We start from the raw sequence: 13772 nt of genomic DNA on the forward strand, positions 1-13772 counted from the left end.
GACTTTCTTTGTATTTACTCCATTTTAGAATAAGGCTGTAACAAAATGTGTAAAAAGTCAATGGGTCTTAATACTTTCAGAAGGAACTGTATAATATTCCTATCGCACCACGTGTGTATATTTTCTTTTACAATTGAATTAATCCAATAAATATATATTAGCACATCAAATGACGTTATTATAGTAAACTAGCCTACTCCACACAGTAAATGATTTTGCCTATGTGACTTCGACAATACGTTATCAAACCCAACTTGCCTTATCAACACAGTAGGCCTAAATATTTCCTAACAAGATCACAAATTAAATATACTTACTCCTCAACTGCCGCTCGTTGTACAATTTCTTTGCCATAGTCTTTTCTGTTAAAAATACAATTAAATGAATGTCTGTGTTGCCGCGGAGCTCTCAAATACCTTGCCCGTTTCTCACTCTATGGACGGTCGCTGCTTTCCGAATTACTTGAGACATCCCTACCCTTAACCCTAAACTCTAACCATAACCATACCTCAAACTAAATTTAACCCATAATAATTTTACATTACATTGAAGTACGGACACCCAAGGATCCCAGATAGCACGGACACTGGGAAATCCTATGAATTTGTCTGTTAGACTGCTCCTATTGGTTGTCTGATGTACTGGGAACTGGCAACAACAGTCTGTAAGTAGCTAACAATGTTTAGATCTGTATACAGCGAGATAAAATAATGTACAATCCCATGAGGTGTTGGGGGAAAACCAGATTACCTATAGATTGCACATAATCTTTTCTAGGCCATTATAACTGGAAATACACAAAGTGTAGGCGACACTATAGCGCGATGTGGCTACATCGGAATGTTGGCTTGCACGGGAAAAACAAAAATGTTCAAGCATTTATGGTTGAGATGTAATTAATATAAACTATTCACCTTATGAATTTTAACATGCAGGCGTCACACAGACTTTAGTAAGGCGTTGGTTTGACAACATTTTAGTTACACGGTCAGTGGTAGGAGACAGCATCATTCTATTAACGCACAGGCGTCACGCAGATGTAAGAATCACATGATGTCAGTCAGACGTTCAATGGTAGGCGAAAGCCACACGGTGGTACTGTTGCCTAGGCTAATATTTGGGCTTTATCATCCCTCAAAAGCTGCTGAGCTCTAACTCCATCTGAGTCCTACTATGGAGAAGCCACACAGATGGCAAGGACAGCTAGAGACCTTGATGACACCTTGCTCCTTGCCTGCCCCTGGCTTGTTTCAGAGGCCATCTTTGCTTGCTCTCCCCCTTTGACCTCCTTCCTCCGATGACCACTCAAGCCATGAACTTTCCTGACCCTCTCATGACCTTCCATCTGATTAATGTTGTTTTAAAAATTGCTTGTTTTTTTTGGTTATGTTTAAACCGCATTCAAATTATTTATGTAATGAATAGCGTTATAAAAGTAGAAAACATTATCATTATTATTGCTCTGAGAAAAATAATTTTGGAGCCTGTGCTTATTATTTGCTACGTCGATTGCAGAGACGCCTGTTGCTCAGCAACCGCACGCGCCAGGGACATGAAGAAAACAATGTTGACGAGGCAAGACAGAAAATCATTGAGTATGGGGTTCTAGAACTAAGCATTTTATGGAACTTTCTTGAGGTGAGCGTTGTTCAAATTATTTTGTGACACTGGCACATCATGCATGTTTCATTGTTTTGGCTATTTCTCAAGAAGACATTCACCATTGACACAGTTGTGTCGGCATACAGCCATATTGTGAATGCTTCAATGCTCATAGGAGGATACCACTCACAACATAAACAATCTCGATGAAATCAATAATAATAATAATTATTATTGTTATTGTAATTCTAATTCATTCAACGTATATAGTGCTTTTCAAAGAATCTCAAACCGTTTCCTCCCAGGATGGATTATTACAAATCTATGTCATTGTGCCACTATCAAATTAATGATAAAGAATTCAGAACCCTCAGTCAATAACCTACCGGTATGTATCAAATTGATAAATATCAATATTCATCTGCAGAAAACATCTCCTCGGAATCATGTCACGCTCAGCGGCCAAATCTCGTGACAAGAGTCGTGCTGCCAGCTTGGTTCTGGCACCTGCTCTTCCTCGCCCTGCCTCGGTCCAGAATGTGGAGACAGTGGACATTGTCCCAGGTCGCCTCACGGAAGCCGCCTGGGTCACCATGACAACACAGGACAACGGGGAGGAGGTGGTGGCGGAGATCATGGGAGAGCTGGAGGCTGCAGTGATGGACAGGTGCTATCAGCTGTACCTGCAAAAACAGGTGTGTAGCTGTCACAGACAGTGGCGCTCTATTTGGGGCAGGTGTAGGCAACTAGATTCAGCCGGGATGATTTTTGTAGGAGCAAATGGTCGAGGGGGGCCAGAACATAATTGTAACAATTTGTACACTGCAAATTGAAGAGAACTAAGCCCAAAAAGAGATTGTACAGTATTTGAAAATATCAATAATTTCATACCTTGATTACATTGAGACACGATCATATAAAGGTAACTGCCAAATAAAGGAAAAACCAACATAAAGTGTCTTAATAGGGTGTTTGGCAACCATGAGCCAGAACAGCTTCAATAGCTTCAAAGGGTGGCAGGTACCCTAGTGGTTGGGATAGTAACCAAAAGGTTGGTTGATAAAATCCCGAGTTGCCAAGGTAAAAATCTGTCGTTCTGCTCCCGAACAAGGCAGTTAACCCACTGTTCCTAGGCTGTCATTGTAAATAATGATTTGTTCTTAACTGACTTGCCTAGTTAAATAAAAATTATACCTTGGCATAGATTCTTCAAGTGGCTGGAACTCTATCGGAGGGGTGTGACACCATTCTTCAATAATTTGGTGTTGTTGATGGTGGTGGAAAAAAACGCTGTCTCATGCACTGCCCCAGAATGTGTGTCAACCCAAGTGTTCAATTGGGTTGCGATCTGATGATGGAGACAGCCATGGCATATGGTTTATATAGTTTTTATGATCATCAAACCAATTTTTATAAATGACCCTAAGCATGATGGGATGTTAACTGCTTAATTAACTCAGAAACCACACCTGTGTGGAAGCACCCACTTTCAATATACTTTGTATCCCTTATTTCTTCAAGTGTTTCTATTTTCTTGGCAGTAACCTGTATGTTTTATTTGTGGGAATACTCGGGAACAGATTTGCTGAACACATTTTTTGCTAAATTCCTGGTGATTTAAAAGTATTTTTACTTTAACATTTTTTAGGGAATAGGGTGTCATTTGGAAGGACCTTTCTATACCCCTAACCCCTAACCAGTCGAAACACCCACACATGTGCCTGACATCTCAAACAAATGATTCTCTCTCTCTCTCTCTCCTTCTGTCTCTGTCTCTGTATGTCTGTCCAGCTGGTGCCGTTCACAGTGACCTGGGCCTATGAAAGCCTGGTGCAGATGTCTGACTGGCTGTTCCTGGCGAGGGATGAGGGTGAGGGGCCAGAGAGTGCCACCTTGTGGGGGGAGGACACAGAGCCTGAACCCTGTAAGAGCGACTCATGGGCCGAGGGCTGTGTTCCTGTCCGGTACACCAGTGTGAGCTCACACACACCTCTTTTGCAGGTAACAATACACACATGCATAAACACACATATGTATGTCACAAGCATGCTTGCACCGTCACATGCATGATACCTGATGATACACACTGATACCTGATGTGGTTTTGTGTCTCTGCAGAAGTTGCTGGATTTGCACCTGGCAGAGTCTGTCGATCCATGGGACTCAGATACACAGAGCAAACACCAGTCTCCAAGTAGACAGGACAGCAAACCCCAGTCTCCCAGTAGACAGGACAGCAAACCCCAGTCTCCCAGTAGACAGGACAGCAAGCTCCAGTCACCTACAAAGCCAGAGCCTCCAGACAGAGAGAGAACAGTCCTAGCAAAAAAAAGAATAGTGGATTCAACTGAACCTGAGAAGCTAGACAATGCAGAGAAGATAGGACCAGAGGAAGTCCAACCCTCACCTTACCTCACTGTAGCCACCTATAAAGCACAGAGGAGGAGACAGTCTCAGACCCAACCAGGTGTACACAAGGCCCTACCACCACCTCTGAAGACCTACAAAGCCTTATTCACCCCTAGTGGACCAACCCAGCAGTACCAGAGCCTCTCTGTACCCCAACTTCAGGGGCATAGACCACGAGAGGTCCCAGTCCCTAGGAGACTGGACCCCGCTAGACTACCACAACACCATGTCTGGCCCGAGGTGGAGGTCCTGGAGCCTTGGCCCTCACACCGCTCAAAGGAGAGAACAGGGCCCAAAAACAGGGCCCCCCTCCGGCCCAATCAGGACCATCACAGCATGGCACACCGAGCCACCATCACCCCCCTGACTGCCCACACCCACCAGGCTTTACCCAGCAAGACCCAGAAGAAGAGTCTCCACCATGGTGTCCAGCTACAGAGGCACGTGCTCCGAGACGGTACCCAGCCAAGGGGCTCGACTGTGGGCTACACTCCGCTCTCCACTGGCCTCGATCTGGATACCATTGAGCTGGTGCCAGGAGTGGCCATTGGGGACCCAGTATGTGGGACTGGGGAAAACAAGCCGTTCTGGGTTTCCCGTCTGCCTGAGCTGAGGCCCATCAGAAGCAGCCTCCCGGCAATGTTGTGGTCCTTGGATCAGGTGGTGGGGGGGCAGAGCCCTCGAGTCAGTGCCCCCACTGGGAAACACTGGGCATGAGGAGCGATAGGAACCACTGCAGTCTCAATCACACTGCAGCCTAATGGACTGTTATTTGATGAATTGGTGCTGAATTGCTTTTATTTAATAAAGAGAAGATGTGAATTGCATTTTCTATTCTAAGTTTAATTTAAGCTATTCCAGCATGTATAAGCCCTCTTCCAAATGTTGTGGTTGTTTAAGGAAGTCCACCTAGCATCTAACCCTATTTAAATCAGGGACTGCATTTGAGTTTGTGTATTTATTTTGATGCTTTTCTTCTGTGAGATAGTGAGTGCTCCCATGTACTTGAACCTCTACCTCCCATGTATTGTTACATTGTTACATAGTTACATAACAACACGGTGATATTGTTACATGATTGTTACTGATCACCTGTTTGTTTTCAGCTTTGACTTGTTCATAGATGTCCTGAGGTTTGATGTTAATGCAGTTCAATACTTGACCCCATGATGGCAGTGAGGATCATATTATAACATTTGTCATCATAATGGTTCTGAGCAAATTCAAGAGTTGTTTGCTAGGGTGCACCAAGAATATGCAACGACAACAGACGACCAAGGAAAATACATTAAACACCATTGTTCAGGTCTAGCTCAACGCTTCATACATTTACTTTATTTTAGACATATATTATCTTTTGTAATGACATTCATTCTCACCACCGAAAACTGAGTCTTATCAACCATTGAGAAGAGTATTTAAAAAAACATCTATGGGCAATTATTCTGTGTTGAGTTCCTGCATAGCGATAAGGGCAATGTTTTTCTGTTTTTATTGAAAGCAATACTAAAATATCCCCCAGCTAATTTTGCACTGTATGCATGAATTGTTTACCATATGTGGCCCCTCAACATAAAGATCTTACTTTTACTATATAGTACTTATATTTTGGATCATTTATGTATGATATTGATGTATTATGTATATGGTTCTGTACATTCTGGCTAACATTTCAAGCATAATAAGAGTTGGACATAGGCATCAGAGGGCCCAAGCTAAGGGGCCCCACTGTTGATTGACATGTGCCATCAAATCAAAATCTAATCAAATGTATTTTTTATGAAGCCCTTTTTACATCATCAGTTGTCACAAAGATCTTATAAGTCTTGTAATCAGTTTCATTGTGGACTCCACAGAGTTTTATAGAGGGCTGTGTCATACAGCCCTGAACACTTCTCTAAAAGCACTCTTGCCAGCTGGCACATATTGAGAAAATAGCTCATAGATTCATAGATGTGGAGCTTTTCATGCAAATACTGTATAACCCATTGGAAAATAGCCTGTTTGTGGATGAGCCTTATGCATGCATAGTAGAGTAACATACTAGATTATGACTAGTTTGGCTAAGATAAACTGATCATTATAATATTATCCCAATTAGGCAAGGTTGTGGGCGATGCATTGGTCAGGGTTTTGTGTATCGGTAATTTTTCTATATTTTATACGAGCAGTAGATCGTTTCTTTTAAATGACACAATCCCCATCCAGTAAGAGGATTTAATATGCCTGGTTTATATCCAATGTATCATCAACATGTAAAACGTTAAATACCATGTGTGATGATTTACTGCATATCCTGGCTCTCACAGTGCTCCACATAGCATGAAAGCCATGGTGATGATTACAGCTTCAGTTCTTCTGCTGGGTTCTTAGTTTAACTATAGTAACAGTCATCCATCTTAACTACGTTTTCATCTCATTGTGGAAAAAAAATATTAATGTACTTGACTATATTGATTAAGTTTCATGTAACAATACGCCAACAATAAGATGAGATGAAAGTTTGGTTACACTTTACTTACAGATTGCAGGTATAATGCATCTATAATGCATGGTCAAACTTGCCTTATAATGTTTTATTATCCTTTCAGAAGTCTCTCTTCAGTAACATTGCATTACCCCCTACCCACAGTGGCCAGTTCTGATTATGCAGTTTCAGCACACCTTTTCTAGTATTTTATTGTATTTGCCCAACACCCCTTATTTCTCATTGTAGTGGTACCTCCAAGTCACTCCACTTTTACCAGCCAGTCATAGTTCACCATTATGGAGCCAGATACCTGCCAAAAGGTTACCTCATGCTAATCACATTAGTCTACGTTAGCTCAATCGTCCCGCAGGGGGACACATTTAGGCCGTAGAGGTTAATTTAGGCCTATCCAAATAAAAAATAGGCCATCAACTTTCAGACATTGCAATTTAGGCTATCATTTTGGGCACTGGTGTCTTGTGGAATAATTTTAGAACTCTTTGTGTATTATAGCTGTTTTTATTATAGGGCTCCCTTTAAAAAGAGACCCTAGCTCACAGGTCTCTAAATATTGCCTCTAAATACATTTTAAACAAAATAGTTGAAGAAGCACATGCATATGGCTGATAGGGAAAACAGATCTGGCAATAAGAATAGGTTAGATAGTCTTGACCATTTGGGACCCCTTGGCTATTTTGCTCAGGACAGGTTATGGCCAAGACTTAATCAATATTTTGTTTTGTCTTATTTATTGATATGGATATAGCCTCTGCGTGATGGGGTTGTGCAATGTAAATGGCTATAACAAGCCTACATACAGAGTGGAATTCACTAATACAACAGTCAAAATGCCTAATATAAGGCCTACAGTCCGAGCTCCCAAATACTGGAAAAAGTCTGATTAATTAGGTTACATGATCCCTGTAATAGCCCCACGTGGCTATAAAAATTATTTATGCAATTATATGGCCATTAAATAACACACAACAGCATGGCATATTTAGATAGTGGAATAGGCCTAAATCAGATTTATTTTGCAGCTTAGGTCGTTATTCTAGACAAGGCTCTTCTGTGTCTTTATCATTCTCACACAAGTCATTTTCTGAAGGCCCAAGCCTATACTACGTCATCTATTGGTATAATGACGTTATTGAATGCATTTCTAAAACAAGCTCTAGACATTTATTTTTGGAAATGAATCCGGAAGCTGCAATGCAACTCAAACGCCTGGGCTAGAGTTGCTTGATTGACTAGCTAACTTCGACTACCTACGTTCGGTTCATATCCTTTGCAGATGCCACCTTACTGACAAAAGTTTGAACGGATAACAAAATCTGTAACCGGGTAAAGGGAGACGTAAAGTAAGAATTGATTGTGTAAATGGTCATTCATAGTCGTAACATAGGGTTTGTACGTTTACAGATTTATTTTAACTGTCACGGTTGTTGTAAGAGACGGACCAAGGCGCAGCGTTTGTTGAGTTCCACATATTTATTTAAAGTGAAACTTCTTTAACCAAAACAATAAACAAGCAACACAACGTGACTACGTGGTGACACAAGCACCAATACAAACAATATCCCACAAACACAGGTGGGAAAAATGGCTAGCTAAATATGATCCCCAATTAGAGGCAACGATTACCAGCTGCCTCTAACTGGGAACCATACAAAACAGCAACATAAAAATATTGAACTAGAACACCCCCTAGTCACGCACTGACCTACTACACCTTAGAGAACCAGGGGCTCTCTATGGTCAGGTCGTGACATTAACGTTTCATGCATGGCCTTTCTTACGATCCTAACAATTTACGTATGGATTTTCTAACGATCCTAACGATATGTATGTTCAATCTTTTGGCAGGTAGTTGGCTCCATACACCATTCCCTGAGCACATCACTAAACCCCGCTCCTGTCATCAGAGTGAGATCAAGGTCAGAAGAGAATGGACTCGCTGGATGATTCCTCATGTTTATTGTATTTGTATTTGTATTTGTGCCTGCATCTAATTGTAAGTACTGTCCGACATGTCATTACTTTAGTTAGGAGTTGCTAAGGCAGTCAAGTTATTATTTACCATGTTTATAAGTTATTTTATTTTTCCATGTGTGTCATGCTATTTCCAGCCTGCTAGCTATGAAGTTAGCCAGTCATGCTAGCTCATTTATGCTGTGTGCCACATGCCTCATTTAGGATATGCATATTCTTCTGTTAATAATGTTTGCTTATAAACATATTCTCATTAGTAGCCATGTTTATGGACATTTACAACCTTTATTTATCCTCATGCTACCGTGTACTGTATTTAGCCTTATGTAGCATGTAGCCTAATATAGCCTGTGTCTTCCTTGTGGGACAGTTACTATTCCACGTTGGTCGTGGTCTTGTGCACATGCACAGACGTCGGTAACATTCCAGTAATGTTTTCAGTTATTACGGTTAGCAGTATTTGGGTCTTTATCCTGTAAGTGGTTAATTATATAGCCTGTGTATTTGGTTTTGCCCCATACATTATATCTTGGCATAAGCCGTATAGAGATTGTGGGTCCCGCATTATTTGAAGTGCATCTTATGAAGGCTTCATATAGGCTTCATAAGCACTACATAGATGCTTCAAAAATAATCTATAACTGTATATCATGCTCTATAAAAATTCATAATGTGGCATAACCTCTTACATCTAGACGTTCCGCTAGCGGAACACCTGCTCCATTATCCAATGATGGGCGTGGCGCGAAATACAAACTCCTCTAAAATACAAAAACTTCAATTTTTCAAACATATGACTATTTCACAGCATTTTAAAGATAAGACTCTCCTTTATCTAACCACACTGTCCGATTTCAAAAAGGCTTTACAACGAAAGCAAAACATTAGATTATGTCAGCAGAGTACCAAGCCAGAAATAATCAGACACCCATTTTTCAAGCTAGCATATAATGTCACAAAAACCTAGAAGACAGCTAAATGCAACACTAACCTTTGATGATCTTCATCAGATGACAACCCTAGGACATTATGTTATACAATACATGCATGTTTTGTTCAATCAAGTTCATATTTATATCAAAAACCAACTTTTTACATTAGCATGTGACGTTCAGAACTAGCATACCCCCCGCAAACTTCCGGGGAATTCGCTAACATTTTACTAAATTACTCATGATAAACGTTCACAAAAAGCATAACAATTATTTTAAGAATTATAGATACAGACCTCCTCTATGCACTCGATATGTCCGATTTTAAAATAGCTTTTTGGTGAAAGCACATTTTGCAATATTCTAAGTACATAGCCCAGGCATCACGGGCTAGCTATTTAGACACCCGGCAAGTTTAGCACTCACCAATATCAGCTTTACTATTATAAAAGTTTCATTACCTTTTGTTGTCTTCGTCAGAATGCACTCCCAGGACTGCTACTTCAATAACAAATGTTGGTTTGGTCCAAAATAATCCATCGTTATATCCGAATAGCGGCGTTTTGTTCGTGCGTCCCAGACACTATCTGAAATGGTAAATCAGGGTCGGCGCGTGGCGCAATTCGTGACAAAAAAAATCGAAATATTCCATTACCGTACTTCGAAGCATGTCAACCGCTGTTTAAAATCCATTTTTATGCCATTTTTCTCGTAAAAAAGCGATAATATTCCAACCGGGAATCTCCTTTTAGCTAAACAGAGGAAAGAAAACAAAGCATTCGGTCGACGCGGGCACGCGCCAGCCACTACCAGCCACTACCCAAACACGCTACTTTGTTTCAGCCAGAGCCTGCAAAGCCACGATTCAGCTTTTTACCGCCTTCTGAGACCCTATGGCAGCCGTAGGAAGTGTCACGGGACAGCTAAGATCCTCACTCTTCAATAAACAGAGACAAGAAGAACGACACCTTGTCAGACAGGCCACTTCCTGCCTGAAACCTTCAGGTTTTTGCCTGCCAAATGAGTTCTGTTATACTCACAGACACCATTCAAACAGTTTTAGAAACTTTAGGGTGTTTTCTATCCATATGTAATAAGTATATGCATATTCTAGTTACTGGGCAGGAGTGGTAACCAGATTAAATCGGGCACGTTTTTTATCCAGCCGTGAAAATACTGCCCCCTAGCCATAACAGGATAACTGTGGGACATAACCATCAATTTATTTGACCACATTTATTAATATTTTATAGAGCATGAAATACGGTTATAGGTGATTGGTGACCCATTTATGCAGGGCTTATGAAGCCTATATGAATGCTTTATGAAGCCTTTAGGTCTGGGTATATATGCATTTTATTATTTGTATTGTAGATACTAGCATGTATACCTCGAGAGTCTACTGGGCCTGTATATTGTGTGTAAACCTTTACTTATGGTTATTCTTTTCTTGTATCGTTCCATAGAACCACTTTTATACACTCATTCTTACTGTGAGCCATCATTACAGAGGAGTGTGGTGTGGTGAACCTTTATCTTGAATAAACCTGTCTAAAGATATCTTGGACCTCTTGCCAGACAGACCTCTGGTGGCTGAACCCTGTCTATTGGCATCTAATAGCTCTCTACTAGTTCCCGTTCTACATGGTGCTGTCGGATCAGCGCCTTAATATTTTTCATGGTCCTTTGAGCCGGATATCATCACTACCACAGCCCAAGATGTCTCAGAGCTACGCAGAGTCCAGGTATTGGTCACCACACACATCAGAGTCTTCTCTCCCTGAACGAAGACGAGCAGACAAGCCTCAAGACATGACATGCCACTTCGCCTTCACTGGTCACGATGACCAGTGAGCAGAATATTGGTTGCATCCTATCAGGGAGAGGACCTCACCACGGGAGACCCTTCTGACGTCCCCGTGGGGGACACTCCAGATTTGCATGTGGGGGACCCTCCTATTGTCCCTGTGGGGGACCTTCCTGACCGAGCTGTCCAGTGTCCTTTAGTAGGAGACACCTCACTCTCTGCCCTACTAGATCCTCAGCCTATAGCTCCAGTAGGTCCAGAGAATCTGCCCTCAGTTCCCTGATCACCTAGTGGCTTCACAGTTTCCTGCTAAGCTAGATCCCTGGGGCGGCAGGTAGCCTAGTGGTTAGAGCGTTGGACTAGTAACCGAAAGGTTGCAAGATTGAATCTCCGAGCTGACACGGTAAAAATCTGTCATTCTGCCCCTGAACAAGGCACTGTTCCTAGGCCGTCATTGAAAATAAGAATTTGTTCTTAACTGACTTGCCTAGTTAAATAAAGGTGTAAAATAAAAATCCCCAGTCTCCTATCCCAGTAGGCCCATAGCCCTAATGTCCCCTAGCTCACAGTCTGTAGCCCAGCCCAGTCCAGGCCCAAAGTTGCTAGCTCTGTCAGGCTATCAGTCAGTCTCTCCTGGACCAGGGATCCAGCTCTCTCCCATCTTTGTGTCATTTTCTCCCTCTCAGGTGTGCAGCTGTCTCCTGTCCTCAGATCTCTACCCATCGCTGTTGTGTGGTTCCAGCTGATCTCAGCTCCTGACCTGCACAGTCCTTTCCTGTCGCTGACATGGGTCTGGCTGTCTGCTGTCCTGAGATCTCGGCGCGTGGCTGCTGTGGAGATCCAGCCCACCTTAGCTGCAGTTTCGGAGCCCTTACCTGTTGTTGCTGTGGAGGCCCAACTGAGCCCTGCTGCTGCGGCTTGGCCTCCTGATCTAGGGCTTTCGTCTTGTTGCCCTGCTGCGGCCTAGCCTCCTGATCCAGGGCCTCTGTCTGGTAGCTGCTGCCCGTTGCTGCTTTGTGGGTCCAGCCACCAAAGTATCCACTCCTGAGACTATCATCAAGCTCTGCTGCAGCGGCCCCGATGTCTCCAGTCCCGGTGTCTTCAGCCGACACCATGCCAGGGGTCAAGAGCACTGCAGAGGTCCTCCTGTTGCCTTTTTTTGGGCAGAGGGGGTGACCGCAACCGAGTCCACCACTGCATCCTGTTGGCTCCCCTCTTCAAGAACTGCTGTACAGCCTGCACTGGTGTCCGCCATGTCACTCTGGTTTGGTGACCTCAAGCACCTTCCTGACGGGGTGGCCAGATGCCCAAAGAACCAAACCCTGCTTGGCCAGATGCCTATGCTCTATGTCTATGCCCTACTTGGCCAGACACTCACAAGGACTGGACTTTTCCTTGTCTGGCTCCTTCACAGCTCTGCTTCCCTGTCTAGGACAATGAACACACACTAGTGGCCTTCTGTCATCCCCTTTGTTAGAGCCTTTTGTTTAGAGTTCACATTTACACAGTAAATGTGGGGGTGGCTGTTAGAAAGGCCAACTCTGATTTAGTAGTTTCAGCACCCCTTTTCTAGTAGTTTATTATATTTGCCCAACACCCCTTATTTCTCACAGTAGTGGTACCTGGAATCTGTTACATTCCAGTCATGTTTTCAGTTATTATGCTTACCAGTATTTTGGTCCTGTAAGTGTAATACTGTAGCTTGTGTATTTGGTTTGGGCGCTTACATTATATCTTGGTATAAACAGTATACTCATGGTTATATTTTTTTAAATCTTTCCATAGAACCACGTTTATACACTCTCACTTTTACTGTGAGCCATCATTACAGAGGAGTGTGGTGTGGTGAACCTTTATCTTTAATAAACCTGACAATACTGTGAGCTCCAAAAGTATTGGGACAGTGACACATTTCTTGTTGTTTTGTCTCTGTACTCTAGCACTTTGGATTAGAAATGATGGTAACACTTTACTTGACAGTTGTTATGATATGGTCATAACACTGTCATGACACATATATTTAGACCTCTTGTGACATATATTGCATTATTTTATGGCTGGTTGAGACATCTACATAAGAGTGTCAAAACCTACCACACAAGGCAAAACATTCCATTACACCATAGCCTACTTGTCAATAGTATGTTTGTTATTTTAACATTTTCTGAAATTGACCATATTAAATTATCATTGTAATTGTGCACACATTGATGTCAGACATGCACCTATGCTCTGTTTCTGATGACTGGGATGAATACAGGAGCAGATTTTAGGAGAAGGACAAGACACTCTCTTTACAAGGGCTCAGGGCCAGACCCAGATGCAGATACGGGAGGCAGATGGTTTGAGTATTTGATATTTAATTGTTCCAAAAAGGGTAGTCGAAAGAACGGTTGTGGACAGGCAAATGGCTCAAAACCAGATCAGAGTCCAGGAGGTACAGAGTGGCAGGCAGGCTCGAGGTCAGGGCAGGCAGATTGGTCAGGCAGGCGGGTATGGAGTCCAGAAAACAGGCAAGGGTCAAACCCGGGAGGACTAGCAAAAGAGAGAATAGCAAAAG

General features: G+C 42.5%; 1 protein-coding gene across 2 annotated transcripts; it reads left to right on the forward strand.

Annotated features, from left to right (window-relative positions):
• The first annotated feature begins 610 nt into the window (after positions 1-610).
• Positions 611-5606, forward strand: LOC106567536 (uncharacterized protein C2orf81 homolog). Of its 2 annotated transcripts, XM_014136903.2 has the most exons (5): positions 611-664; positions 1516-1638; positions 2030-2297; positions 3394-3603; positions 3721-5606. In XM_014136903.2, exons 3-5 carry the CDS (start codon positions 2049-2051, stop codon positions 4726-4728), a joined length of 1467 nt encoding a protein of 488 aa, XP_013992378.1. In that variant the 5' UTR covers positions 611-664; positions 1516-1638; positions 2030-2048; the 3' UTR covers positions 4729-5606. The 2 variants fall into 2 exon arrangements, with proteins under 2 accessions (XP_013992378.1, XP_013992389.1); XM_014136914.2 differs by lacking the exons at positions 611-664; positions 1516-1638 and having other exon boundaries at positions 1675-2297.
• The last annotated feature ends 8166 nt before the right edge of the window (positions 5607-13772 follow it).

This window comes from Salmo salar, chromosome ssa01 (genome assembly GCF_905237065.1).
Source record: "Salmo salar chromosome ssa01, Ssal_v3.1, whole genome shotgun sequence".
Lineage (NCBI taxonomy): Eukaryota > Metazoa > Chordata > Actinopteri > Salmoniformes > Salmonidae > Salmo > Salmo salar.

Excerpts from the sequence above, each read along its gene's own strand:
- LOC106567536 (XM_014136903.2), top strand. The coding sequence starts at position 2,049 with ATGTCACGCTCAGCGGCCAAATCTCGTGACAAGAGTCGTGCTGCCAGC. Across the intron at positions 2,298-3,393 it reads AGCTGTACCTGCAAAAACAG|CTGGTGCCGTTCACAGTGAC; the intron begins GTGTGTAGCTGT and ends ATGTCTGTCCAG. Across the intron at positions 3,604-3,720 it reads CACACACACCTCTTTTGCAG|AAGTTGCTGGATTTGCACCT; the intron begins GTAACAATACAC and ends GTGTCTCTGCAG.